Source organism: Sinocyclocheilus rhinocerous, unplaced genomic scaffold (genome assembly GCF_001515625.1).
Source record: "Sinocyclocheilus rhinocerous isolate Xijiao unplaced genomic scaffold, SAMN03320098_v1.1 scaffold2026, whole genome shotgun sequence".
NCBI lineage: Eukaryota > Metazoa > Chordata > Actinopteri > Cypriniformes > Cyprinidae > Sinocyclocheilus > Sinocyclocheilus rhinocerous.
Window position 1 is genome coordinate 172,580 of NW_015624871.1, and position 26,432 is coordinate 199,011.

The following is a 26,432-nucleotide window of genomic DNA, read 5'->3' on the forward strand; positions in this document are numbered from 1 at the left end:
AACACTTGTATTTTTTTTTTTTTTTTGTGAGGCCCTGGCTCCCATGGTTAAGAACCATAGCACAAAATACAACGATTATTGTTAATAAAAACAAAACCACATCAAAATTATTATTATTATTTTTAAATAATTTAATTAATTAATTAATTTATTTTGAATAACAGTGATGCTGTTGTCTATTGTTGCCAGGGTAATCTTAGTAAATGTCTTACATGATGTGACGTGACATGACATATTTTGCATGCCATGGTATGGTTTTGTGGTTACCATGGAAAAGTACCATGGTTATTTGGACATAGTACCGTGGTATTATTTGAAGTAAGTTTAGTTTTGGTTTAGTACTAGTTTTGGCAAAAGCAAAACATCACTACCATGTTATTATTGTGTGGACGTTTGTCTTGGCTTTACTACTGCACTGTTGACAATTGCTTCCGGTTGTTTGGAGACATTTACCGTAATTTATCAAGTACGTGATCGTATTGTGCACAGTTCCTAAATTTAAACAGACTCACATAATGCGTCGTAAAAATGCATTATATTGTATAATACTGTACTTTATTTGCATAAATAATTATATAAGATGAGACAAATAATGTGTTTGTGTCACTGACGCATGTTAAAATCGTCGACGGAAGTTTATTTATTACAGTAAAGAAAAAAGGCGACATAATTCCTCTTGTCCTTCCCTTTATGTGACATCATGACCAATAAGCGACGTCGTTTCAGGAAAGTGACCAATCAACGGGCGTGTTTCAAAGAGGCGTAGCGAATTTTTCCTTCGTCCGCAGTGACCTCTGTCCCTTTAAATCGTTTAATTCATTTGCCGACGAATATTGTCTCGCGTTGACGCAGACTCTGCTGTCTCGGATCACCGCAGCACTCATTCTCGAAAAAAATAAATAAATAAGAATGGCCTTATTAACACCTCTCTTCGCGTTTCTGTATCATTTGCCGCAGGTTTATAAATGGCTACTAAAACCATACTACATAGCCTCGTTATTTATGTCTGTCGCGTTCCTGCTTGTCCGCAAAACACCTGGGATCTGCGAACATCTTTCGACGCAGCGTGAGGATGGCAATTCATGCGATTTTGACTGGGTATGTATAAAGTAGGCCTTTGGGGTTTTTAACACATGCTGAATGATAACGGATACCGTTAACAAAGGGACTGGGCAGTGGGCAGCAGAATTTGGGGGTCGCTAGTTAGCTGGCAAGAATTTGGAATACCATGCATATAAATGATGCATGTGGAAATAAGAAACATGGCAATGGTCCCGTATGGTGCATCAGTATCATTCACTGTTGTCTTTATATATATTTATTTTTTTATAAAAAATATGGCACACAGTGGAGTCCAAAAGCCTGAACAATACAGCAAAAATGGGCACTGTTAAATACACAGAAATGCACTAACATTTAAATTAATGATAGCCTTTGTTCATTCACTTTTTTTTCAGAGAGAGGTGGAGATACTGATGTTCTTAAGCGCTATAGTCATGATGAAGAACAGAAGAGCAAGTAAGAGTTTCTACCTCTTAAAACACTCTTTTCCATCTTTGTGCATTATTTTCTTTACAGCATTCTTTATTGACATTGAAACGTCAGCAAATAATCCCCATCCGTACTGAATCTGATGTCAGTTTGCCAAAAAAAAAAGCATTAAAACTGTACTATATATATATATATATTCAGTATAATTTATGATGTATTTATAATAGACTTAAATATATAATATATATTAAATAGATACTATTATGATGTTCTTAAGCGCTATAGTCATGATGAAGAACAGAAGAGCAAGTAAGAGTTTCTACCTCTTAAAACACTCTTTTCCATCTTTGTGCATTATTTTCTTTACAGCATTCTTTATTGACATTGAAACGTCAGCAAATAATCCCCATCCGTACTGAATCTGATGTCAGTTTGCTAAGGTTGAATTTGAAGGTTTTGTTTATACACTAAACATTTGGGCACCTGTGAGTCTTTGTGCTCTCAGTGACAGTTGTCATTGTGTTTGTTGTTAAATCAGTTTCCTTTGTCATTCAATGTTTCTGTTAACCTCTCTCCCCCTCCTCCAGCTTTGCTGTTCAACTCGACCTCTTTGCGTGTGCATTTTTTTGTATCACAAAAGCAATGCAATATGAAAATATGTTTGTTTTTTTATATCTTTGCTCCCCAGTTACCATTGAGCAGCACGTGGGGAACATCATCCTCTTTAGTAAAGTAGCCAATGTGATTCTGTTCTTCAGACTGGACATACGTTTGGGGCTTCTCTACTTGACGTTGTGTATTGGTCAGTATTTTTTATCTTTCACAAGATTGCAAACAGTCACTGGAGTCCTCTTCCTTTGAAAGAACTGTAGACTAAAACCAAATATTAGGGAAATGTAGTACAGGTTTATTATTGTTAACTGAATCTAAAAAAAATAAACATGATCTGAAATAAAATATAAAAAACTTTAAACTTATTTTATTTCAGCTAGTTGCCAAGGCAGCACTTCTCATTTTTGTTTAGTTAAAATACTAAAATAAATACAATAATAAAATAATAATGATAAAACTACTTAGACATATTTAAAAAAAATAAATAAAAATGACTATAAAAATACGAAAACTTGAATTAAAATTAAAATGAAAACAGAAAATATACAAATAAAATCTAATTAAAATATGAACAAAAACTATAATAGTATATCATTGATCCTAAAATAACACTGATGTGTTATGGTGGCTGTTAATATTCTCTTATCATTGATGCAGTTTTCCTGATGATCTGCAAACCTCCTCTCTACATGGGCCCTGAATACATCAAGTACTTCAGTGATAAAACCATTGATGTGAGTATGAGTTCATATTAGCCAGTTTGCTTTAGAAACAAGTACTTTAGTCACACTTCATGAGCTGCTGGCTTTCAAAACAAATTTGCACGGAATGGAAAAAGAAGGAGAAGAGCTGAACAATATGAATGAGAATGATTGGGGAGATGTATACTAGAAGAGCACCAGTGATGGGGTGTCTCATTGCATACTAATCGGCGCTGACTTAAAACATCAAAGGGAACTTGCTCGATTGTGCTTGGCTTATTAGTAACAGAAATTCAAAGGCCATAAATGCTCATTACTATTGCAGCCCAATGTTCTTTGCAAATAAGCCATTGGGTGTTAGAACCCAGTGGTAATATACGCTCAAATTTCAGCCACATTCATAGTTGAACTTTAACTTCAGCAGCCTGAGGGGAATATCGTATTCAAGTATATGTTTGAAACGGTTCAGTTTATGCTAGTGAGTGTAGATGATCACTTCTCTTTTGTCTTTAGGACGAGTTGGAGAAGGATAACAGAGTGACCTGGATCGTGGAGTTTTTTGCTAACTGGTCACCAGAGTGTCAGTCTTTCGCCTCCGTTTATGCTGATCTGTCCTTGAAGTAAGAACATTGCTCTTCACTATGGTTTAAAAGTTAAAAAAATTAATACTTGTATTCAGCAAAGACACATTCAATTGATCAAAAGTGACAGAAAAACATAATAATTTGACAAAATATTTCTGTTTCAAATAAATGCTGTTCTTTTGAACTTTCTATTCATCCAAGAATCCTGAAAAAAAAAAACATTTAAAACAGTTTAATGTAATATTTTTCAACTAATGAAAAAAAAAAAAAAAACATTAAGCAGCACAACTGTTTTCAACATTGATAGCAATACAAAATGTTTCTTGATCAGCACATCAGAATGATTTGACTGAAAATTAGAGTGATGGCTGCAGAAACCTCAGCTTTGCCATCACAGGAATAAATTACATTTTAAATTCTATTTAAATAGAAAACAGTTAATTTTAAATGAAAAAATCTTACCGACCTCAATCTTTTGACTGATAGTGTACATCCGTCTGCTCAGCAGTTTCTGTGAATTTAAATATTCTGAATAGAAACAATTCACTTCTCTCTCACGCAGGTACAACTGTGCAGGGCTGAAATTTGGCAAAGTGGACATTGGTCGTTACAGCGAAGTATCCAAAAAGTATGTTGCTCTGCTGTGTCTCACTGTTTCTCTGAGCTAATTCCAACTGACTGTGACAATATGCAATGTTTTTTTTTTTTTCCTTCAGGTACAGGGTCAGCACCTCTCCTCTCTCAAAGCAGCTGCCCTCTCTGGTGCTCTTCCAGGGAGGAAAGGAAGTTATGAGGCGCCCTCAGGTGGACAAAAAAGGACGTGCAGTGTCTTGGACCTTCACAGAGGTGAGGCTTAAAGGGTTAGTTAAAGGTGGGGTAAGTGATTTCTGGTAGCCAATGTTGACATTTGAAATCACCAAAACAAACACACCCCTACCCCAAATGGGTCTTGCCCCTATTTTGGTAGCTCCGCCCCACACATACGTACGCAACCCAGGCAACGATTAGTTCTGTGAAACAAAGCAAAACCAATGTTACACCGTGTCTACACCACTAGACAGACTTTAGCTTTTGCGGCGCAGACACGGTGTTACTCACCTATCGAGAAGAAGCAAAGCAACCTCGGTGTCCGATCACTTCGGAACACAAATGAACATATTTTTTATGAAATCCGAGAGCTTTCCGACCCTGCATAGACAGAAACGCAACTAAAACGTTTTATTTTTATGGCCCAGGAAGTTAGTAAGGACTTCATTAAAATAGTCCATGTGGCATCAGTAGTTCAACCTTAATTGTATGAAGCTATGAGAATACGTTTTGTGCGTAATTAGTGACAGAATTTTTGGGTGAACTATCCCTTTAATCATTTGAAAAATACCTTCAGTGTGAAAAACTTTGTCAAACATCCTTCAAACACTTCAGCAGTCTTTATTTTTTGTATATGTTTCTGTACTATACAGATAAATGTGGTGTGACTAGTTTTTTTTGTTTTTCATTTGTTTCCAGGAAAACATCATCCGCGAGTTTAACCTCAACGAGTTGTATCAGAAGTCGAAGAAGCTTGATAAACCTAAAGGAGAGAAGTTCGAGAGGCCCACTGAATCTGTGTTCGCCCCTGTGCCTGAAGAGGAGGAACCGGAGGCCGAGACCATCACTGCGATGGACACAGAGAGCAAGAAGGACAAATAGAAAGTGCATGCTGCTGAAGAGCACTGTGAATCACTATGGGACTGGACCGGAGTGTGCTAATGTTCAGTATGCAGAGAGAAAGAGTTTGTATGAAGTCATAAACGGAATGATTGTGTTATTGTTTCTTTTTGTATAATGTATTAGTTAAGTGCAAAATCAGTCCAATAATATAGTAAATCCTAATATTAATACATATTTAGATTTCATAATCATTGATATACTGGACACAGTATACACAGACAAAACTGTTATTTGGGACATTGATATTCAATCTCTGTTTTAATTTAATCAAGTTAAACATTGGACATCTACCTCTAATATGGTTGATAATTGTGAAGTGATCATTAGTAAGGGGTTATTTTGTGTTGCATATGCATCACTATTGGGGAACAAACTTTTTATCAGTTCTTTTTCTATTCTACTGTTAATCCTCCCATTCCATTGTAACTCCTAGTATTTTTTTTTACTATTTTTGTGAAGCATAGCTTGGTTTTGTAATGGTACTGACTACTAGACTGAATTCAGTGGTCCAAAAAGAGAGGGTCTTTTATGCCAACAGTTCATGTTATGAACATTTACTAAATCTGTAAGAGTGAGATCTCAAGATAATATTCTGCAAGATTCAGTTGTTACCTTTGACATTGAGACCCAGTTACACATTTCATTTTAGAGAATATACTGCAGTAAAAGTCTTAAATGTTTTGTATACTAAGTTTATTATTTTAATTTTCTTTATGCTGAATGATATAAACTTTTAACATAGCTTTTTTATGTTAAACTGATAGGCACGGAAGAAAGCTGCAGGCAGTCTTCACGTTTTAACCTTTTCCAGTTATTACATTGACTGTTGAAAGCTTTTATCGTCAGTTTGTTCATGTAGAATCGTGTCATTAATTTCCCCACAAAAAACAATATTGTTTTATTTCCCTATTGAATAAACAATTCTTGATTTTTCACTAATATTTAATGAATTGATGTCTGAAAGATGACTAAGTGCTTGGAGTGGTTGTGAACAGTTTTTTTTTTTTTTTTGCCATTCCAATAAAACACTTTGTTCTTCACATCCGGTTTTGTTCAGGTTGTGCATTTGATCTGTTTGCTCCAAATTTAAACTTAGAGTAACCAAGCAGATGTTTGACAAATTGTTCTTAAGCTGAAACAAGCACATCTAAATCACTCATTAAAGCACTCAATTAGCATCTGAAATTTGCATTCAAACAGTCAACGCATTCTCCACAATGACATACTATGTGATGTGGCTACCAAAAATATATGTTACATAAAACCTTTTCTTGATAGACCTTTCAGAACTAACTTCACTAATTCCAGAGTAACCACAGCTTCATCACACGAATAGGCCGTTTCAAAACCATAAAGTATCCAAATACCAAATTCATTATTTCATAAACATTATATTATTTATATACATTTATATAAATATAACAATTAAAAGCGTAAACTTGAGACATAATTTAGACATTAAAAAGGCATAAAAATGACAAAAGCATACAACAAAATTACTAAAATGTTAAAAAAAGTTTATATATTGTCTCAGCATTAAAAAAATTATCTGAGCTGAGATTCATGAAACAAACAAGGGAGCACATCTAACATTTTCAGTATTTTTAGGTACACCCGGTTATTTTCCAATGCTGCAACAAGTTAATGAGGTGCCAAAATATTTTTAGACCTTTTTTCTGATGTCTACATTGACAACAGGCTTTCACAGATTTGCAGATGGACAGATATTTTTTTATATTTTTTTTTTGGTGTGTAGTTTTCTAAAGATTTTGTCTATTAAAACAGGAGCAATGCATAAAGGGAAATTTAAAGTCAAATGCACAACTGATTTATAAAGAGTTTATTACCAATGCTCAAACACACACACGCATACACGTTCACAACCATGTTCACTCACACTGAACTATACAGTACACATTCTTTGCTTTCAGTCCATCTTTTGATCCAAAATATTCCTAGAAGTGTACTCATTGGCTTTTGTATCAGTCAGCAAATACATTCTGTCCTGATTGGCCAGCTCTGATCTGAATATTGATCAATACCCCTGACAAGACAGACGATGACTGAAATGAGTTACAATCTTCTCGAATGCAATAGGTAAGAATTAAATCATTCAAAATAAAAGGCTTTCACTGATTCATAATGACAGTTAACTTCCATTGATTAGTTCAACTGCTGTCCAATCAGAGGGCACTGATATGGTTACCCACCATTCTGTGGCATTGTGAGCAGGAAGCTTTAAATCCTACATGGCTGGCTAGTCAAGGCCACCGGTGAGATTTGGCTCTCACATATGAATAAAAAAAATCGAAAAAACTAAAACTAAAAAAATCATATCTAAGAGGCAGCCAATCAATGTTTACTGTATAAAAATTGAAATGTGTCCCACAGATTGAAATGCTATGATTAACCCTTTGATTACCGGCTGATCTCTCTGGCTAGAGCGGCCATCAGCTCGTTATCCCTCTGTCTGATTAGATAAAAGTCCATAGAGAACAAATATCAGCCTTTGTAGAAAAAAAAACCTTTTTGATCTTATCAATAGCCATTTATAAAGTCATATAAAAGAACACTTTAAAAATTAAATAAAAACATCCTTGAATTTCCAAGGCTCAGAAAACACTACCTGCACTTGAAAGGCTGCTGTCATTTAAATAACACATTAGTCCATTTCCTTATCTTTTCTACCATTTTGCTTCCCTGGTGCTGATTGGATACAGACGCAACATTGTCGCATGCCAATCACAGTGGTCTGAAACGGCTACTGAATACCACAGGTCCCCTTTTGTAAAAATTAAATTCCACCCGGTGAAAAAAAGAAAACAATGACCATTTTTTTCTCTATACAGAACAATTTACACCTTTATGTTGGATAAAAACCTTTTTTTTTTGTTGTAATGTACTGAAATGTTTTCAAGGCAATCCGGTCCTTTGCCGTCACACCGTTTAAGTGTTCCAGCTCCTTACTGGTGAGGAGTCCTGAAGTTCACTATGTCACGGCTTGAGTTGCTCCTGCTCCTCCTCCTCCATGTTATATCCAACCAAAACCTTCTGGTCACCATTACATCCGTTTTAAAAAATAACAGCAGAGGTCTGCTTCAATTTTGAAGAGAAGTTTTCAGATCTTTCCTGTGGGCACCAATAAATGTCCGCCAGACAGAGTGAAGAAAATAATTCCATGGCTCCATTCTTGACAACACGGGTCAGAACAGTGACTCGAGATCTCACACCGATATCTCGTAAGTGGTCCCTCCAACGCCAGTCACCTTCTTCACCCCGCCTCCAGGCTTGTGGGCGGGGCTCTGAGAAGAGCCAGCGCTGGAATACGCCTGACCTGGGCGAGTGGACACGCTGACAGGATTAGAGGGGGACGAGGGGGTGGAAGAAGGTTTTGGCTGCCCGTTTGTCCGACTATACGACTTCATCTGAATCTCGTCCCTAAACCAAAAAAACAGAGAGAAACAGAGACATTAGAAAAAGACTTACATTAAGTATAAACATTTGTATAGTACTTGCACTACTGTTCAAAAGTATAGGGTCAAAATGTGTTGATTTTTTAAAATAATACTTTTATTCAGCAAGGATGCATTTAATTGATTTAAAGTGACAGTAAAGACAATGCTATGATTTATATTTCAAATAAACATTTTTTGACTACACTAAAAGACATTAAACAAAAATACATTAAAAGAATCCTGAAAAAAATGCATCACGGTTTCAACAAAAATATTAATTGGCAACTGTTAATAATAAGAAATGTTTCTTGAGCACCAAATCTGCATATTAGAATGATTTCTTAAGGATCATGTGACACGGAAAACTGGAGTAATGGCTAATGAAAATTGAGCTTTGCCATCTCAGGGATAAATAACATTTTAAAATATGTGACTCTGGAGCACAAAACCAGTCTTAAGTCGCTGGGGTATATTTGTACACAGGGTCACATATATTAAAATAGAAAACTAGTTATTTTAAAAATGGTCTTAATGGACTTTAAAAAAAAAACATACCCACCCCAAACTGTTAAACAGCAGAGTTTGAGAGTAAAGGTATGATCCTGTAGCATGCATTTAACTAAAGCACAAGGGTCTTCATGAAATGTGCTATTTTAGAGTAACGTCATATGAAAGTTTCACTGTCACAGTCAGAAACAGATTAAAGCATCACAATGCAACCAAAAGTAAATCACAACACAGAAGAAAGAATTACGATATGATAACCAACAGTGAAACACATCACAGGATACCTATTATTTCAAATTCCTGTGGCTATGACAAAAATGCATGATATAGATTTCAGTTAAAAAGCCTCCCAGAGCAGATATCAGTTCAGAAAACAAAGTGCATAAAGACAATGAAAATAGTTTAGCCACAGTGGCAAATTCAGCCTTGGCTGCCAGTCAATTTCAATTTCTCCGCCACACAATTTGGAAAGAAAACATTCTCTTAAGCACTGAAGCATGACAGGTTTATTATAACCATCAGCTCTGCTTATCAGCATGCCACTGAAATGATTGTTAATAATGAGGGATCATTGTTTGGTCCTTGGGTTGTTTCCAAATAACAATGCATACATGTCAACTTAAAATACAAAACTCTTATGACAGAATATGGTTCATTTTGTTCTCTCCCTCATTCTAAGCAACAATGTTTCCTGTAAAGAAGATTTATTCTCTGCTTCTTAGTAGACACCGGGTTGATTTTGTTGCTTTTAAAATGCTGACTAATAACTCAGGGCAATGCAGGCTTTCCAGACCTCTAAATGAGCACAGTGATGAAGCTTTCTGTCTGTCTCAGATCTATCCATTTAGTCATTCTGCCAGTGATTAAATTGGATCTGTTTATTCTAGAGTAGACAATATCCAGCTTATCTACGTAGGTCACCATGGTAACAACTTAAGCGGCAGCATGATGTCAAAAGACTTTCAAAATCTATTTTTCCATCTTGTCTCTCCACATAGACAAGTGCTTTATTTGATTCTATTCATGTTTACTATGACATCATGATATGGCACTGAGACAACTAAGGTACATGAGACAACAGAGGCACGCAAAAGTCTGACCCTGTCCTGAATTGCGAGAAAAACTACCTGAAATCTGACCTGATTGTTCAGATTAAACGAAAAGCCAAGTTTAATGTTTATTATTTTTTGCCATTCAAAAAAAGACATAATTAAATGAAATTATGGTGCTTGTGTAAACAAAGCCTTTGATTTCTTTAAAAACTGTAATGGTTGACCAGATATTTCATATTAAAAGGTTGTGTTGTTGAAAAGATGATGTTAAGTTTAATTAGTAATACCTTTAACAATTTTATTTATTATTTTTTTTCTCAAAATTTTAAACTAATACTAAGGCCTGGTTTCACAGACAGGGCTTAGACTAAGCCAGGATTAGCCCATAGTTCAATTAGGACATTTAAGTCATTTTTATTAACATGCCTTAGAAAAAACATTGATGATTGAACATGATTGAACATACTGGTGTGCATCTTGAGACAAAACAAAGGCACTGATATATTTTAACATCAGTCAGTGCAAGTTTCTTTCAGTTGAAACAGCTCAAGACTTACATTTTAGTCTGGGACTAGGCTTAAGCCTTGTCTGTGAAACCGGGGATAAAGTAACAATAATAACAACAAAAATTATAATGGAACTTAAAATCTAAATAATTATAACTGGGCATTTTAAATTAAATAGTTAATGAATGTATTCAATTAAATTTCATTAGTATTATTATTTTGTATTTAAATTTTTATGTTGTTTTAATGTTTAGGCAACGTTGTCAAGATTTTTTTATTTAATTAAAATGAATTTAATGTACAATGTCCTTTAACCATGTAATCAACAATTAATTAAACAAGATAATTGATTTTATGCTATTTTAATTTTACAATGATTCACAAAAGTTCAACACAATGACACCAAGTAGCAGAAAGCAACAGATGATCACTACTGAAAGCGTAAAATTACTGGAGAGTTGCCTAGACAGAATGAGTTAAGACTGGTGGGAAAAAGCAGAAGGAAGAAAGAAGTGAAAGAGATACACTCACAGGAGTCTGGGAGGAGGAGGAGGAGGAGGAGGAGGAAGAGTAGGAGGAAGGATGCAGCAGGCTGCGCAGAGCGTCGTAAGGTTGAGGGGGAGTTACTCACTTTGGCGCCTGTATGCCCCCTACCCCGACCGAGGCTGAGGCTTTGCGGACCAGGCGGTACTGCATCTCTGCAGCAGCAGCGCTAGAGTAAGACAGAGACTTCCCCAGCGGCGGGGGGTGTGGCGAGCGTGGAGGGTGGGTGGTGGTCGGCAGAGGCGTGTCAGTAGAGCGAGTGCGGTATGGATATGAGGGCTGAGATGGGCCCGAGTCAGAGAGCAGAGGGGGTCGAGAGAAGCGGGGTGGCCGATGGTGATGGTGGTGATGATGGTGGTGGTGGTGGTGATGGTGGGGTGGTTGAGAGTCATGCAGCAGGCGTTCCCGCTCTCGTTCAGGTGGAGCGGGTGGGGAGGAGGTGGAGCCACGTAGATAGCCGGCGTGTTGCGGGGAGGCAAGGAGGGCGGTGCTGGAGGCACACGGCTGGTGGAGCTCTGCCTCCCGTTGCTGGGCGATCTGTGCCGACAGGTAAGGTGAACTGTATCCAACTACAGGGGTGCGCGGTCGCCCTGGTGACATCTCTGGCACTGCCGACTCAAAATCGGGGCTTTCGGAAGGTGTGAGCAAACTATCGTATGACAGACTGCCGTTCCGAGGAGCCGGTGGTGGCGTCTGATTGGCTAAGCTCTTGTAGCTGGTGGAGGTGGTAGCCTCAGATGGTGGGGCATTGTGAGAAGAGCGAACACTAGAGGACCGCGAGGCCCCTCCGGCAAGAACTGTGGGATCAGAGAAGGAGGGATATGAACGCCCTCCTAGGGAGTATCCTGTGATTCCTGAGCCTGGAGGTCCTCCAGGACCCCCACCTGTTCGCTCTGGCCCGCTTCGTTCAACTCCACCCCCCTCGTGCCCATCCAGACTGGGCTCAGAGCGATAGCCTGGCTGCTGACTGGACTGGAGGAGAGAGGATGAGGACTCTTTAAGACTGTCCCGACGACTCATCTACAGAGAGAGAGCAAGAGAGAGACAGCAAACAGAAGAGTTTATAAAGTTACGAGGGAAATCTGAAAGCTAAATTCAAAGGGACGTCAAGCACAAACCCCTTGGTATGGATCGTGTGGGCCACTGGGGACACATGATTTAGGAAAGCGTTTTCTATAGCTATAATAAAGAGCCAGCATTATGACAGACAGAGAGGCTAAGCTTGGAAAGGCAGGGAACAAAACAAACTTAGACGCACTGAAGGCAGAGCACTGTGGTTTTTCACAGGAGTCTGAATGTGTGTCATTTTTGCATTTGTTTCAGTATAGCATACCACAGAGCATGAGCAACATTAAAAATCAAAAGACCACAACATCTCACTTTTCTTGCCTTGTGGTCTTTGTTGGCAGGAGATAAAAAGCCCTGGGGCCTCATGTATAAAAAGTAAGCTACAAGCAAGCTTGACATTTATCCTGTTGGCTTCTTAGCCTAAAATGGTAGATTTGATTGTAGCCAACTGTAGTCGACCTAAGTGACTGTGCATGATTTATCCATTTAACTCACAGGTACTTCTTATTTCACAGAACAAAATATAGTTCTGCTCATGAATATCTAGTTTGTTTTGCTACTAAATGTCTCAACCAAACCTGAACACTGTAAATTATGATTTTACTTCCAAGCAGACTGATAAAAGTTTTCCTGTTTTGGGGGCTGAGACCAGCCAAACAAGGATCATTCTCTTTTTTGAGTGAACTAATTTAGAAAGTCTTGAAGGTTTGTAGGCCTTACAATTTCAAGTTCAATTTAATGTCACAATATCAGATTTTCACTACACAATTGTTGTGGCCAAAAGATTTCACAATAACATAATATAATCATAATAATATACAGAAACATTTAAAAATAAATAAATAAATCACCTTTAACTTTTCAAAAACATGAGTGTAGGGAAATGGAGAGAGAGTTTTTAAACAAAAGCATACAAAAAGTAAGTCTAACAAAAAACTCCTATACTGTGAATATAGGTAGAGTGTCTCGCTGCTATGTTTGAGTGTCAACCAGTTACTGCCACTGGATTATTTACGATATTATTGTCTGTGGTGTTATATTAATGTTTTAGTTTTTTTTTTTATCACGGTTATCACCAATACCGGTATATTGCTATCGAAAAGGAGACAATTCTTCAACTCAGACTTAAGCCCAACCTTGACCAGCAGGGTTAATACTATTTTTTTTTTTTTTAAATCTAAACTCCGTGTACACAAACTTTTATAATGGAAACTCAGTAAAGTTTTACTCATGAGGCCTCAGGTCTTTCAGAATCAATCAAAATCACATGACGGTGTATTTCTCATCTAATATATCCAAATCCAGCATAGAAGAGCCAAAACGGACACACCCCCACAGCTGCAACCAGCAAATTGTTTTGCACGGTTACTCTGTGAGGAGAGATTGTTTTTTTATGGTTTAAACACTGTAGGCTTTATTAACACTACTAGAGTATAATTAAACAAATGGAACAGATTATATTTATTCTTTTGTTTCAGAACAACCATTTTGTTTGTGCCAATTCTTCTTTTGTATAAGCGGTGGCCTTTTGAGAAAGCAACGCGGTCTTTTTGTAAAGACAACATTCTTATATAATTTATAACCCTTAATTAATGTAAAGATACAAAATAACTACTATGGTGATAAACTAAATAGTGGGAGATTCATAAAACAATGACAATTAAATAGAAACTCAGCTGCATTAACAAGCTGCATTTAAAAATTAATGCATATGGACACTGAAAAAAGACAGATATTAGAGTAAGGAGAGGACCACTGGCACATAATTAAACAATAACGCACACAGACACACAGAAAAAGTAGTACAGTGTAAACTTACTGATACTGTTCAACTGAAAGCCACTGAGTCAATCAAATTGGAGGGGGAAAAACAATTTAATGGATTGAACAAAATGTTAGAGAAAAAAAGACTTAAAAATATGTGGTATAAAGGAAATAATAATTACAGTCATGCAAAAGAATGGGAATGACTTCAAATTAAATGTAGTGAATGTCATCACCATAGATGTGAATGAACACACAGACCTCTTTACTTTGGATAAGCAACACATACTGTACATCAACAGAGAAAAGTTACCTGGTTGGCATAGGCATGTGTAAGGGCAGTGTGGTTCTTGCCCGGACCGCTGTAGGTGGGCCTGTATTTGAACATGGTGGGGGTGGGCGGGGCTTTATTCAACAGACTACTCTCTGCAAACAAAGGACAATGAAAGATCAGATTTAGAGTTGTAAACACATTTTAGTAACATGTTAAGTGAATTAAGCTGACAAAACAGCATTGCAACAGGTAATTACAATCATAAGGCCTGTTCACACCAAAGACAAAAACTACAACTATGAAGTTTTAATAATTGTTCTAATTCTATGAGAACAGATATGTTCCCATCACAACTATAACGATAATGACACAGAGGAACACTATCATTCAAATCACTTTCCGAACAATTTTTCTCTAACTGATGAACATTAAAAACACCGACAATCAGAATTCACAAGACCTTAAAGAGCTTGAGGATTTAAAGCGGCACACAACATAACTGCAGCGCCTGCTTATAATAAACTTATCATGCTTTAGTGTGAATGCTAATATAGTTATTTAGTTGTTTATTTATAGTTATTCTTGATATGATCAGGCCTTAATACTTCATTCTAGGGCTGTCTCAAATCAGTCGATTATTCTGACGATTAATCGGATAATTATAATACTTTTTTTCGTGGTAATAAAAATAGACCCAAGCGAACAATAGCATTTTAAATAACTTAAAATACATATATAATTGCAATGAGGCAATAATAATTAGTTCAAATAAAGTATCAAAAGCAAGTAATCATATGATTTTATTAAACACAACTGTAGAATACATTATGTATTATAAACTATGTAGCTAATGTACATTACGCATTATAACAAATGCCTGCAAAGAGCACCAACAGCCTGACGATTTTTTTTTACACTTTACAGCCCGATCTAATCCTTGTTTAATACTGACTAAACATTTAATTCAAATATCCACTTAATCTTTAATATTTGACCATTTCTGTACGACAGAAATGCTACAGCCACTGTAATTTCCTGAATATGTGGACATCAAAAGCGTGTAAACTCAGAGTGAGGGTTTAAACTTTTATTTAGAAAACGCGATGAACAGTTAGCATATTGAGAAAGATACTTAAGTATTCTCCTGTGTTTGCATAGGTTTATAAATGATTTACTCTACAAATCTGATGAAATGGCACACAGTGCATTCCCAGATGAACATGATAATAAACCCAAACTCACAACAATATGCAGAGATGGAGTTTGAGATGCTCCATCATTTACACATGTAAATGATAACAGTTTGTGTGGAGCAGCATTTACTGTGAACGAAGCCGCTCGGAGACGCACGTGCGTAAACTACACACACGTATATATAAGCGTTTGTGAATTCACAATAGCATTATGCTTTATTATGATTTTAAAATGGGTTTAATATATCATGCAGCCTTGGAAGACGGTCTGATAATGCGGTTCATGGATTCTCGTCCGTCGAATGCGCTATTTCTAGTATTTTGCCGGTTACTCGACACGGGCAAAATGCAATTTTTTTTAAATCGAGTAACTCAAATTCAAATCCTACTCCATTCTAAATATTAATATTAGATTCATAAATGGCTAAATATAAGCAAGAAAGACGAGTAATCAACAAAAGCATCCAAGTATTATGATGACATTACTGCTGTTACATTTTGAAAGCTTAACTCAACACTATTCAATCTAAGTCAAATCTTAAATGTAAAGTAAATTTAGCTAAAAAAAATTGCACAAATAAGGCAATAATGATCTATGAACATTTGAGAGATATTAATCAATCAAAATGCTGCTGTAGTTTGTCATGTTGGTTTGCTCTAACCCTCAGAGTGTCCGGCAGGTCCTCGTGACAGCCCAGGGTATCTGAGCTCTGGTTTGGGTGGAGGTGGAGGTGGAGGCTCGGCGTCAGCAGACTGACTCTCCATCAAACTGCTCTTAGACTGAAAGATTGCAAAAAAGAGGATAAAACAGAAGTGGTAAATTAAATAAAGAAACAAGACAAAACAGCTGAATAAAGGTATTTTCTAACTACAGATACAGTGCCAGATAGGAAAAACATTCAAAGCATGACTCCTTTCTCCCCAATGCCAAAGTCACTGAAAAAATTATAGTTGTATCTAAATCGAATATAAAACAAATAGAACAATGGAAACATCATGCTAAACAAGGTTTATAAAAAAAGGTGTGTGTGTGTATGTATATATGAGAGTCCTGCAAGGGTCCTGTTTGATAAACCCACACCAGCAGTAATGAACAGAACACCCGACCCGTTATCCGACAGCAACACTAATTTAATTCCGTACCTGACCCGTTTGACATAAAACCCATGACCTGAACTGCACCCGCATTAAATCTCCTACATGAGGTAGACAAAACTCATTTATTTTCTCATGTAACAAGCAATAAACCACTAGGCATTCTGAGTTAATGCATTTAAGAAAAAAATAACAGACACGCAGCCCAAAATGTTAACAAAAAAAAAACAAAAAAAAAAGAGGGTGACACCCATCCTGTAAACAATATAAAAATATTGCGTACATCATGTGAACAATCTATTTTGAACAAATGTGCATTCTTTGCAGTGTATACGTGACCATTTGTCCTCTTTTTAGCAGCATGAAAAGTAGTCTAAAACTTTTATTCAAATTGTAAATAGATTTAACGGTCTTAAGACAGAGCGTGAACACAAGTATGGGACACTGTTTGAAAGCAGCTGCCTATCAGCGTGCACTGGATTGAGTCAAAATAGTCTTGGCTATTGGACCCACACCCTGCCCGTGCCCGTCACCCATCCAACCTGCACCCGCTCTTGACACATTTAAATATTATTCCACCCGTTACATCAAATATTAGCGGCTCCCACGTGCAGGACTCTGGTGTGTGGGTGTGTGTGTGTGTGTGTATATATAAATATATATATATTGGTGATTTGTGATGAATTCTTTATTAGCCTTAATTAATAACCGTGATTATGATTTGAGAATTGTGATTATCAGTTTAACCATTATCGTGGAAGCCCAAAAAAACAAAAAAAAAAGAGTGTGACACCCATCCTGTAAACAATATAAAAATATTGCGTACATCATGTGAACAATCTATTTTGAACAAATGTGCATTCTTTGCAGTGTATACGTGACCATTTGTCCTCTTTTTAGCAGCATGAAAAGTAGTCTAAAACTTTTATTCAAATTGTAAATAGATTTAACGGTCTTAAGACAGAGCGTGAACACAAGTATGGGACACTGTTTGAAAGCAGCTGCCTATCAGCGTGCACTGGATTGAGTCAAAATAGTCTTGGCTATTGGACCCACACCCTGCCCGTGCCCGTCACCCATCCAACCTGCACCCGCTCTTGACACATTTAAATATTATTCCACCCGTTACATCAAATATTAGCGGCTCCCACGTGCAGGACTCTGGTGTGTGGGTGTGTGTGTGTGTGTGTATATATAAATATATATATATTGGTGATTTGTGATGAATTCTTTATTAGCCTTAATTAATAACCGTGATTATGATTTGAGAATTGTGATTATCAGTTTAACCATTATCGTGGAAGCCCAATAATACCATGCAAGCCTATTTGGCACAGACCAACCAGTGTTAATTTCGTCAACGAAGACGACGACGAAAAATATTCGTTAACGAACATTTTTTCTGTGAATAAGACGAGACGTTGACGAGCTAAAACTAATATCAGATGATAAAACTATGACGAAATTTATGCCGCTTCTTCGTTAACAAGACGAGATGGGACTATAATGTTATTTGAGGACTACCGGACATGCAAAATACATCCTATAGGCTACTGTCTTATCCTTCAAATGTGCGTCCCCGTCATTGGATTGCAATCGGATGAGGGACGTTTGCATATCTAGTCTCAGTATGGCAGCCGCAGTGGATGGATAGGCTACCAAAACGCGAACTAGCGGTCTGAAACAATGGCCTCAGCACCTGAAGGGGTAGGGACAAGGTGACCAGACATCCCATTTTTCCCGGGAGTCACAATTCGTTCTCGATTAACTTAAAGTTAGTGAATGCGGGATAAGTGGAATCGCGCTGATAGAAGTGCTCTCTCTCGCGCACGCTCCACTTCTTCAGTTCTCATATACAGCACGCGATCAGTTCTCAGCGCTCAAATACACACACAGCAGTCCAAATGTCTATCGTGTAGAGTATCTCACGTAAATACAGTCGGTTATGGATTAAGTGAACGTACGTGTGGGTGAAAACTGAACGTGTGTCAGTATTACATGCATGCATTCCGTCTTAAAGGGTCAAAAATTATAAATTATATATTATATATATATATAAATATATATAATTTTTGAAAATAGTTCAACCAAAAATTAAAATTGTCATAATTTATTCAAGTTTTTCCCAAATTCAACTCTTGATTAAAATTTCTCATAAGCTTAATTGATGTGGTCTAAAGAGAGAAGAATTAATAAATATTTTTGTTTGAAGACTACATATAAAATAACTACCAAAATAAATATTGGTAACTGCAGTTTGACTAAAAGTAATGACTAAAAGTTGACAAAAATGCAACAACTTTTCGTCGACTAAAACTACGAAAGACTCAAATGACTAAAATGTGACTAAGACTATTAAGCATATTTTCGTCTCAAGATATAGACTAAGACTAAATCAAAAATGCCTGTCAAAATTAACACTGAGACCAACAAGTTGCAGGGTGTGGCAACATGAAGACACTTTAGGCTTTTTCTCAGGTTCTGGAATATTTGGTGTGCCAACTTTCCATGAGTAATAGCAGGTTGCAGCAGGCACACCTCTGTAATATTTTGGACTAGGGCAATGGTATTACAATAGAGGATGCCAAAAGATTCAGCAACCTTATCAGAGGGATAAGACCGGGAATTCTGAAGCTAATGGAGGAAAAGTGTATGAACATTTCCAATAATCAGTTCCTTACGTTTCTGCACAGTGGTGCACATTTATCAAGCAGCTCTCTCTGGCATTCTGCACCTCCTTCCTCCCTCTTGCTATCAGCGCTTACAATTCAGCAAGCTACAAGCTGAGCCTTTCATTTTAGAAACCATTAATGAAGAAATCCATGCCATGCCAAAAAGCATAACTCCAGGTTGCAATGTTGAAAAATGTCAGAAACATTTAATGAAGTGCTCCAAATTGACAGAAAGTTCCTGTATTCTTTAAGAACATAAATCAAGTGACATTTCAGAACACAGCCTTTCATTATGGAATAAGAAAGTACTTTTGACAGTTTAAAAGCCAGTCTACATTTCAGGCATATTAATGCAAGCCTGTCTGTGTCAGCTGTCCTCAATCAGATGGTAAATGGCACAAACAGATATTTTTTGAGCTTAGTCTGCCAGAGAGGGGAATTGGAGCTTGCTTGCAAAATAATCTAACGCACTCTCTGACCTAGGGATTTTGGCTCCAGCAGGAACATCTGCATCTAAGTGGCAGAGGTAACATTCATGGCCTCATTCAAACATTTAAAGGGGTCATATGATGCTGCTAAAAAGAACATTATTTTCTAGTGTATTTGGCGTAATGAAATGTGTTTATGCGGTTTAAAGTTTAAAAAAAACATTATTTTCCACATACTGTACATTATTGTTTCTCCTCTATGCCCCGCCTTTTTGAAACGCGTCGATTATCTAGTTAACAGATAAGGTTTTTTTTTACTCATTCAAATTCAGACTGGCTTCCTAATGAATCATTTAGAACAATTTGTGATTTGTGAATCACTTAGAACAATTTATTAAAAAAGAACAGACTCTAAGGAACAACTTGCTCACAAAAAAGAATTGCTGATATTTCATTCTAATTGAGAGACTGCTTGTCCAAAAGCAGATTGCTGGACAGAAGCCGTGAGAGCACTGAAGCAAATAAGTAATAAGGCATTATTTCCTTACCCGGTGAAGGTCTCCTTGGATTCCGTTGTCGAGCACCTTGGCTGCCAGTTGAGCCTCAGTAAGCTGCGGTCGGAGGAAAGGAGGCTGAACAGACACTGTCTGAGCCTTCCTCTTTCTACCCAGATACCTAAGAGATCAGAATACAACCTTGTGTTAAAACCTCAATGAGAAAATACAACATATAGGTCAAAGTTATGAAAGCAGGAGAAAACATACCTGGGTGCCTGTGAGCTACACAGAACATGCGAGACGTTCCTCAAGCAGCCGTTTGTGAATGGGTTCACGCCTCCCCTGAACTTCCCTGTTACCTACAAACATAGAGTTGACCATTAAACAATAACCTTAGTAGTTACTTTATCAGTTATTTGTCAATTGAAAAAAAAATTTTTAAACAGTAAAAAGATAAAAGTGAAAAAGTAAACATTTAAAAATAATAAAAAAGGGATGAAAAGAGGCAGTAGAGAAAAATAGTGAGACAATAAGATACAAAAGTGTGCACATGTGGTCAACACATAAAGAGGAGGAGAGATGGGCAGAAAGAAAGCAGGAAACTGGTTTGGGAAGAGGATTAAGACGAAATTACAATCTAAAGAAGCAGGGCTGAGAGGTCATATTTTGTAGGATTATAAAACAGCTTAATAGGGATTTTAATCCCAGTTCACCAACAACAACATGGTTATTGACAGGAAAACAGAAGATTATGATTGCGCATGTCACAACCTGCTCATTGGTGGTCCTGCCTCTTGCCACCAGAACGACATGGAAACCAGTGAGACCCACTACTGGGATGAAGAAAAGCCCAGAGACACACATGACAGCCATACTGATAAAGGGTCAAGGAGGAAACAGTAAATCATAATACAAATCAGTCAAGTTCAGCTCTCACTTAAAGACACTGCAGACACTATTGCACAGTCGCACTCTGAATTTTGGACAAAAAATTTGGTGTGAGCACACATAAAAATTAAACAATTGTTTGAGGATACGTGACAGCCGAATGCACTTTGTCCAGCTGCTGGGTGTGGTAGAGAATGTAAAGCAGGCCGAAGCCAAACACGCCCATTATGTGAGCCGTCAAAGAGAGCAGGAACAGGAAGAAATAACGGTAGTTCCTCCGGCCGATACAGTTGTTGACCCACGGACAGTGATGGTCAAAATCCTGCAAGGAGAGAAGAGGCAAGTTGAGTGTGTGTGAGTCATAATGGTAAAAGAGTGAGAGAAAAGCTTAAGGCTGTCCAAAGCAAGCACACTTCTCTAATTAACACAAATCGATCGTTTAGTCTGCAAAGCATTAATCAGAGCAAGAGTGGACAGACTGATTAACGACAAAGATTTACCCTTACATAGACAAGATAGTAAAATAAATACAAATGTTATGGAATTGCTATGAACTGTAATGTCATGCGTTTTATCAATGCACATACTGGGGTCACAGCTGAACACAATCACTGGAATAAGGTGTGTGTGTGTGTGTGTTTACCTCCACACAGTTGTCGCACACAGAGCAGTGTGAGCAACGCGGGGGTCTATAGAAACGGCAGGTGGAGCACCACTTCATCCGCACTTGAATGCCTCTAATTTCCACAGTCTTGTAAAGAGGAGCCCGAAAATCATCTTCTTTATCCTCATCTTCCTCAGCTACAACACACACACACACAGACAGTTTAACATGCCTTCCTCAGTATATCAAATTACATTTGTATTTTATTAACCTCCTGCTTAAAAGTCAACATGGAATCCAAACCCTGTTTACTTTATGACCTTTGTGTTTCTTAACACACATCTTCTTCTGCACAATTCATCAGTTCATGTTACTCCAAATGAATAAAAACGGTCTTCATAATTTTTCCATAAAATAAACAATAAAAAAAATAATAATATTCCATTTCACTCAGAAACATTAGGGAAGTAAAACGGACTTTAACGCAGTGTTGTTAGTATATACTATTACTCCAAATGAATAAAAACGGTCTTCATAATTTTTCCATAAAATAAACAATAAAAAAAATAATAATAATATTCCATTTCACTCAGAAACATTAGGGAAGTAAAACGGACTTTAACGCAGTGTTGTTAGTATATACTATTATAGTATTGATTAACATTTAAAATTATATTTTATTTTTTGTTTTATTTTTAATGATTTGAGTACTTCAACTTATTTTTATTTTAGTTTAGGCAATATTTCTAATCTTCATTTAGTTTTATGTAAAAAGTTTTTCATCTAATATTTATATTTTATTTTATTTCAATTAAAAACATTAAAAAAAAATTTTTTTTGTTAACAATAAGAACACTGCTTTAAGGTTGATTCCGCTGAAGTTTAGTACACCAAGGTCAGTTCACTGAAAAAATATTATATTCTATTTTCTATTGACTGAAATAGTTCAGACTAAATGAAGAAGAGATAAAAAAATTAAAAAAAAAGATTAAAGTGGCTTGTTTTTCCAATAAGGCAGCCACACATTCTACTGCAGCTGTATACTCTCACACACAGAAACATCATATCGAAGATTGTTTCACTACCTCTGGGGAAGATGCCAGGATCCATAAAGGTGGCCATACAGAAGTTGGCCAGAACAAATAGAAATATAATGCCATTGTATATCGGCACAGCGACGGAAAACTGCTCTGAAAGCCAAGGGCACCTGTAAGAGACAGAAATCACACACTTCATGTATGTTCTATGTAATCTTTCTCAAGTGTGCTAGTCTGCTTAACCATCTTAATTTAGGGAAAAGAACTGGTTGTCAAGGGAACACACTGACTGATAATGTTTTAGCCACTTTCTTACTATAAGTGATATAGACATACAGATAACCACACAATTTCTCCTGGGAAACAGAGGGTACCACAAAACATACAATGTGTGAGAACACAAAAACAGGCAGAAGTGAGAAATAAAAGAAGAAAAAAAGAGAGAGGGAAGTGGCACTTTATGACAGATGCTGTCCTATTTTCATTGCCTTTGAGTGATTAATCTGACGGGTTGGTGAGAAGAGAGTGATCAGAGGGGGCAAATGACAAGAATGAACAGACGTGACACAGCATCTGACTTAAGCCCCCAGATTTCCTCTTCCGTACCAACTGGAAGGGCCGTTTATTTATTTATTTTTGGCATGATGACTATTTCATGTTCCTGCTATATTTACAGGTCACGACTTACAGAATCCAGGTCACAAGAAGTCAACAGGAAGTTGACATGATTTCTCATCAAAAGAAAACGAAAAAGTCAGTGCTCTGACTGCACTTTAAATGCTGATACTGCAAAAACGCACTGAACTTATAATAAAATATATTGTGTTCAGTGGGGAAAAAAACGTTTTTTTTTTTTTTACCCAGACATTTAAAAATAACACATTTTAGAGTTGTAATCGCAATACCGTGAAACCGTGATATATTTTTTTTAAATCTAAGGTTATCGTACCGTCAGAATCTCATACCGGCCCATGCCTAGTTGTGAGTCTTTTGAAAATCAAAATCAAGAAAAATCTGTAGAGGACTGATCTTGTTGTCATTCAAAACGTTAATAAAAATTATTAATAAGCAAAGAGACCTTTTAATACAGCACAGGCAAGGTAAATTCTGATCTTCTAAGCTGTGTGAATTTTTTCTGATATTTAAGAGCCTGCCGTATTGAACATTAACTTATGAACTGTGGATATTATTAGAAGCGTATTCCTTAGACGTAAGCTGTCAAAAATTTCAACAAAAAAAGACAATACAAAAAGACTATTCCAGTTATTTTAATACTAAAACTATAACATTCTTAGATGTGGCTCATTTAATGATAAAAAGGCTGAAAAGTGACAACACTGAAATGATGTTAACTATACTGTCCTACTTAGCAACTGCTGCCATATGATCATCATCAGACAAGCTATTTTGTAATGTAAAATATTGGAATCCTGGATAGTTTTAAACAGGATTTTTAAGAAATTAACCTGTAAAATATTGTTGGTTAAAGCAGTGATAAAAGATGCACGTTATTTAGTAAAAGAATATTAGAAAAAGACATGCATGTTATTTACAATTTTTTTTCTAAATGTTTAAATAAATCACAAGAAGTGTATGCAATCACCCCTCAATCCCAAATCAGTAAGAACACCTTTTTTAACTAAATGTTACTTCATTTAAGTATTAATTCAGGTCACAGATATACTTGGACAGTAACACATGTGCAAACTCACAACACAAAGTATTTATAAAAATGTCAATTGTTCACACAAACTGTATAATCTACAAGGTCGTCTTGATGTGTACACTCATACACTGATATGCAATAAAGAAGGCATTCAAATATTATAACAGTATTTCTTTTCCATTACAGTTTTCATCTAGCTTGGGTGCGTTGCTGTCATACTAACAAGTGAACACACTGCTGTGTTTTAGAGAATAAGAATATCTTAATTAACTGTGCCATTGAAAACCAGTTCCAGGTAGAATAATTTGGTACTTCTGAATGAGTTCTAGCCAAAAACATGCCATTACTCACTCCATAGCGCAGCAATACACTTTTTTATCACTGTTATTTACCAGTACATGCTGACTCATCCATCATAAATGATTGCAGCAATCAGTGTTAGTAAACGTGTCTGTGTACTCACGTGAAGCAGAAGAAGAGGGTGGTTGCTCCAACCAAGAAGGCCGTTGCCGCAGAGACCGGCACGTAGCGACTAGGCCGGAGAGGTCTGGATGGAACAGTGGGGTGGGGCGGGGAAGTGGGTCCAGACAGGCCCCCACTCATGCTGCCACTCGGCATCACCCAGGGGGCAGGATGGCAGCACGCCCGGAAAATTATATGTTTGTAAGTATGTTTGTGTTGTCGAGACAGCACAAACGCAAAGAAAGGCTAGGGGAGAAGTCGTTGTCCTTTTAGCATTATAGAAAAAGGCCACAAGATGAGCATTGTTTCAATAGTATAAAACAAATTCTCAAAAAGTTAAAAATGATTAAAAAAAAAAGGATAAAAAAAAAGTGGTAAACTGAAGAAATTTGAGCTTTTAACAAATTGAGTTAAAGTTTCTGATATTTGGACGCTCTGGCTTATATATTATTAAATCATTTAACAAAAATTGCTCAAAAACTTTAAAGAAAGAATATTTTCTGACTATTTGTTTTCAAAAGGTTTAAGAAAAAGTTTAAAAAGTGCCACAAAAAAATACTGTAATATGGAAACTGCTTAAAAAATTTTTTAATTAAAATTTGGGTCCAACCAGTTCAACTCCTAAATCTTTAGTGGTGCTTTAAAAGTTTTTTTTTTTTTTTTTTTTTATAAATGAGAGAGCAAAAGGTCACACCTTGCCATTACTCACTCCATAGCGCAGCAATACACTTTTTTTATCACTGTTATTTACCAGTACATGCTGACTCATCCATCATAAATGATTGCAGCAATCAGTGTTAGTAAACGTGTCTGTGTACTCACGTGAAGCAGAAGAAGAGGGTGGTTGCTCCAACCAAGAAGGCCGTTGCCGCAGAGACCGGCACGTAGCGACTAGGCCGGAGAGGTCTGGATGGAACAGTGGGGTGGGGCGGGGAAGTGGGTCCAGACAGGCCCCCACTCATGCTGCCACTCGGCATCACCCAGGGGGCAGGATGGCAGCACGCCCGGAAAATTATATGTTTGTAAGTATGTTTGTGTTGTCGAGACAGCACAAACGCAAAGAAAGGCTAGGGGAGAAGTCGTTGTCCTTTTAGCATTATACAAAAAGGCCACAAGATGAGCATTGTTTCAATAGTATAAAACAAATTCTCAAAAAGTTAAAAATGATAAAAAAAAAAGGATTAAAAAAAAGTGGTAAACTGAAGAAATTTGAGCTTTTAACAAATTGAGTTAAAGTTTCTGATATTTGGACGCTCTGGCTTATATATTATTAAATCATTTAACAAAAATTGCTCAAAAACTTTAAAGTCTAAATATTTTCTGACTATTTGTTTTCAAAAGGTTTAAGAAAAAGTTTAAAAAGTGCCACAAAAAAATACTGTAATATGGAAACTGCTTAAAAAATTTTTTAATTAAAATTTGGGTCCAACCAGTTCAACTCCTAAATCTTTAGTGGTGCTTTAAAAGTTTTTTTTTTTTTTTAAACGTTTACCTTATGAAAAAGATTTGGTGTTACTGTACATAAGAGGTAGAGGAGAGCAACGGGTATGAATGTGAGTTTTTTCTTTCTTTTTTTTTTTTTGGGATGCTGAAAAATTAAAAAAAAATATTTTAATTTGATGT

At 36.6% G+C, this 26,432-nt stretch overlaps 3 protein-coding genes across 4 annotated transcripts in view; 1 reads left to right on the top strand and 2 right to left on the bottom strand.

Moving 5' to 3' along the window:
* Positions 1-283, bottom strand: part of LOC107746836 (mediator of RNA polymerase II transcription subunit 19-B-like) — a 2,088-nt gene extending 1,805 nt beyond the window's left edge. The window contains exon 1 of the mRNA XM_016561164.1: positions 268-283. Coding sequence (XP_016416650.1) covers positions 268-283 — 16 coding nt within the window. The remainder of the gene's footprint in view (positions 1-267) is intronic.
* Positions 284-799: 516 nt separating this feature from the next.
* LOC107746515 (thioredoxin-related transmembrane protein 2-B-like) lies at positions 800-5,947 on the top strand. The gene is made up of 8 exons (XM_016560758.1): positions 800-1,098; positions 1,458-1,518; positions 2,180-2,293; positions 2,761-2,837; positions 3,318-3,424; positions 3,951-4,016; positions 4,105-4,234; positions 4,895-5,947. The coding sequence occupies exons 1-8, from the start codon at positions 910-912 to the stop codon at positions 5,075-5,077; spliced, it is 927 nt and encodes a 308-aa protein (XP_016416244.1). The 5' UTR covers positions 800-909; the 3' UTR covers positions 5,078-5,947.
* A 2,043-nt stretch (positions 5,948-7,990) lies between these two features.
* On the bottom strand, positions 7,991-26,426 carry LOC107746524 (palmitoyltransferase ZDHHC5-like). 2 transcript variants are annotated; one of them, XM_016560775.1, is made up of 11 exons: positions 25,632-26,426; positions 22,730-22,851; positions 21,684-21,841; positions 21,190-21,362; positions 20,924-21,026; positions 20,420-20,511; positions 20,204-20,330; positions 16,123-16,240; positions 14,307-14,419; positions 11,250-12,181; positions 7,991-8,536 (listed from the first exon to the last, which is right to left on the bottom strand). In XM_016560775.1, exons 1-11 carry the CDS (start codon positions 25,784-25,786, stop codon positions 8,323-8,325), a joined length of 2,307 nt encoding a protein of 768 aa, XP_016416261.1. In that variant the 5' UTR covers positions 25,787-26,426; the 3' UTR covers positions 7,991-8,322. The 2 variants fall into 2 exon arrangements, with proteins under 2 accessions (XP_016416261.1, XP_016416253.1); XM_016560767.1 differs by lacking the exon at positions 25,632-26,426 and adding an exon at positions 24,811-25,241.
* Between the last annotated feature and the right edge of the window lie 6 nt (positions 26,427-26,432).

Coding starts and splice junctions, on each gene's coding strand:
- LOC107746515 (XM_016560758.1), top strand. CDS start 910: ATGGCCTTATTAACACCTCTCTTCGCGTTTCTGTATCATTTGCCGCAG. Junction 1,099..1,457: donor ATTCATGCGATTTTGACTGG/GTATGTATAAAG, acceptor CTTTTTTTTCAG/AGAGAGGTGGAGATACTGAT. Junction 3,425..3,950: donor TATGCTGATCTGTCCTTGAA/GTAAGAACATTG, acceptor TCTCTCACGCAG/GTACAACTGTGCAGGGCTGA.
- LOC107746524 (XM_016560775.1), bottom strand. CDS start 25,786: ATGCCGAGTGGCAGCATGAGTGGGGGCCTGTCTGGACCCACTTCCCCG. Junction 22,852..25,631: donor ACCCTCTTCTTCTGCTTCAC/GTGAGTACACAG, acceptor TGTCTCTTACAG/GTGCCCTTGGCTTTCAGAGC. Junction 21,027..21,189: donor AAAGTGCATTCGGCTGTCAC/GTATCCTCAAAC, acceptor ACCCTTTATCAG/TATGGCTGTCATGTGTGTCT.